At 45.2% G+C, this 2,892-nt stretch overlaps 1 protein-coding gene across 1 annotated transcript in view; it reads right to left on the bottom strand.

Annotated features, from left to right (window-relative positions):
- The window catches only part of T265_06692 (hypothetical protein), a gene marked incomplete at both ends in the record, with an annotated part of 18,741 nt that extends 18,039 nt beyond the window's left edge, over nt 1-702 (bottom strand). Inside the window, one exon of the mRNA XM_009172026.1 lies at nt 558-702. Coding sequence (XP_009170290.1) covers nt 558-702 — 145 coding nt within the window. The remainder of the gene's footprint in view (nt 1-557) is intronic.
- Between the last annotated feature and the right edge of the window lie 2,190 nt (nt 703-2,892).

The following is a 2,892-nucleotide window of genomic DNA, read 5'->3' as shown; positions in this document are numbered from 1 at the left end:
ACCTGTCACACAGAACTTTAGAATCACAGTTTAACAGTGGTATTTTATCGCAAGTACCGGACAGCTAAGTAGATTGCGAGAAGTTCACGGCCAAATGTGCTATATCGAGTCAGCGCAGGTTGTAAGGGATGTGAAAAGAATGATAAAGGCTATATTTCACCGTTGACCTCCTGTTGTAAAACTGCACAAACTGCGGTTTGTGAAGCACCGATAACCAGGAAAAGAGGTGTAGACGGATCAAGATTTATGTAACAAATTACTTGCCTGATTTAGCGGTTCCTTAACCGTTTCAAATGACGCAATGGCCTCCGCTATGAGGGCGAAGTTGCGAGTTTCCAGCCTGAGTAGGTCGGTGAGTGACTGGAAAACCTCGGCACAGTTAGGGATAAAGCGATGGTAATAATTGATAAGACAGAGGAAACGTCTTAACTTTTAAATGCTGTTGGGAGCTGGAAAGTCGCAACTGGCGGAAACTTTAGATGGCAGAGTACGGATGCCGTCTGGGTCGACAATATATCCTAGAATTTCTAGTGACGAAACACCAAATTGGCATTTACTACTATTGATGACTATACCATATTGCTGAAATCTTTCAAAAACTTGCTTCAAGTGAAGAACATGCTCTTCTTCGGACCGACCGGCGATAGGTACATCGTCAATATAAGCGTAGACGAAGTCTAATCCCTGTACGACTCGATCCATGAATCATTGAAATATTTGAGCTGCATTTCTGAGCCCAAATGGCATACGAACGAATTCATATAGACCGAATGGAGTGGTGATAGCAGTTTTGGGAATATCGTCTGAAGTGACAGGTATCTGGTGGTATGCTCTGACAAGGTCTAATTTACTCAAGACAGATTTGCCGTGAAGAGTGAGGGCAAAATCATGCAGATGCGGAATTGGGTATTTGTCCGGGATAGTGACACGATTTAGTGCGCAATAATCGCCACATGGTCTCCAATCTCCCTCGGACTTTTTGGGGACCATATGTAGTGGAGTTGACCAAGGGCTGCATGACGGTCGTATGATACCCAGTTGAAGCAAATGTTGGAATTCGGTCTTGGCTATGGCAACCTTTTCCGGGGCTAACCGCCGTGGGCGGGATGCGGTCGGTGGGCCTTTTGTCGAGTTATGGTGGAAAACATCGTGTTTTTTGAGAGTGGTCTTGGAAACAGGTTTCAGGATCTCTGTAAATTGACGAAGCAGTGCTGTGTAACGATTATCCGGCAAAGCTGGGCGGATTTCAATAGAAATAATGGATGAAGCTTTGCCATTTATAGATAGGGTCGTCGAATTGTCAAGCAACTGCCGTCTGTGGAGATCAACCGTCAGACCAAATGACGTGAGGAAGTCCAAACCAGTAATGGGTTTTTCAACGTCGGCCACTGTGAACACCCACAGGAACTGACGGCGAAGACCTAGATCGAGAGTAAGAAGCTTTTCACCATAGGTCTTAATGCTCGTATCGTTGGCTGCCTGCAGAGTATATGTCACCGGCTGTGGGTTATGTTCACGTATAGGAGGAACTACAGTAACCTCAGCACCGGTATCGATGAAGAAATTCAATGACGTGGAGCAGTCATATACGAAGAACAGGCGACAGGTAGAGGAGCCGTTACTGGCCGACCATGGCGCTTCCCGAATTCGACGGCTTTGTGGAGAAATTGCAAGGCATGGTGCACCGGATAGCGCGGTCGCCGAACCGACGGTGGTATTAGCACCAGCCATGTTGGTCACTGTGCTTGGGCGCACGACTGTGGGATCGAGACCTAGATCGTTTATGCTGTTGAGGGCGATCAATGAGTTTGGTGAGTTCATTCAGTTGGAGGGGTAACTCAGAAAATTGAGATTTGAATGCACTGGACTCGACCTCCGGGTTACATTGCGAAGTGCATAGCCTCGGATCACGTGCACGGAAGTCAGGCAACTTAACGTAAACAAAGTTGTACATTTTGGGTGTCTATGTTTTTCAGAAGCCTTGCTTACGCGAAAATTAAACGGTGCTACCCGTCTCCATGATGGGGACCGCGTGATCCCCACTGCGTCTGGTTGGATACACTAGAGAGTATAGCTGCCAACTGATGTCAGTAGTGTTCTTGTTGTCAGTTTCTGTCCATATTGCCTGAATGAGTGTTTGAAGGTGTATGTGTAGTGGACTAGGACCATATCAGCGTGTTCGGATAAATTAACAAGCAAAGTACCCAATACAAAATGACAAAATCACAATGGAAAAAAATGAGTAGTCAAATGAGGACTCACGAATGTGTAGATCCAAATGCAGTAGCCGGCTGTGAAAGGAAATATTCACTCGTCGAAATTTCCCACGGATGTGTTCACGCGTGAGTGATATATTCCACGATAGGAGAATTATTCACGGCTAAAAAATGTCACATGGATTTATTGTGAGGTTCAACAGTTGACACAAACACATAGATTTAGTCCCACTGATTCAGCAGTCAAAAAACAGTTCAGCAAGAAGTCAGCAGGCCGCACCGGAAAATTGTGTATTCGTAACATTAAAACAAACGTCATGATAAAATATGTACGACAGTTATAAAGTGTAGTTTAAGTTCAGGAAAAATGGTAAATGTGATAACATATTACAGACACTACCTGCGCAACGGACCAATCTAAGTCGGGAGACCCAGACCGCAATGCTGTATAAGTTCAATTGGATCAGTGACATCGAAGGACGTGAGATTGAAGCCGCTACCATAGATAGCGGAATGAGTACAGGGCAGGCGTGGACGGGCAATAAATTTGATCTGGCCATCCGCAATGTTAACGAAAGCTTTTCTGATGGAAGCTGCCAAAAGCACTTATTTGATGTAAGGAATACAGGCCCCAATGCAACGTCATCTAGAAGGGTCCAATAGGGTTTTGATATAT

This window comes from Opisthorchis viverrini (genome assembly GCF_000715545.1).
Source record: "Opisthorchis viverrini unplaced genomic scaffold opera_v5_143, whole genome shotgun sequence".
Classification (NCBI taxonomy): domain Eukaryota; kingdom Metazoa; phylum Platyhelminthes; class Trematoda; order Opisthorchiida; family Opisthorchiidae; genus Opisthorchis; species Opisthorchis viverrini.
The sequence above is the reverse complement of the archived record's forward strand: the minus strand, read 5'-3'. Positions and strand labels throughout refer to the sequence as shown.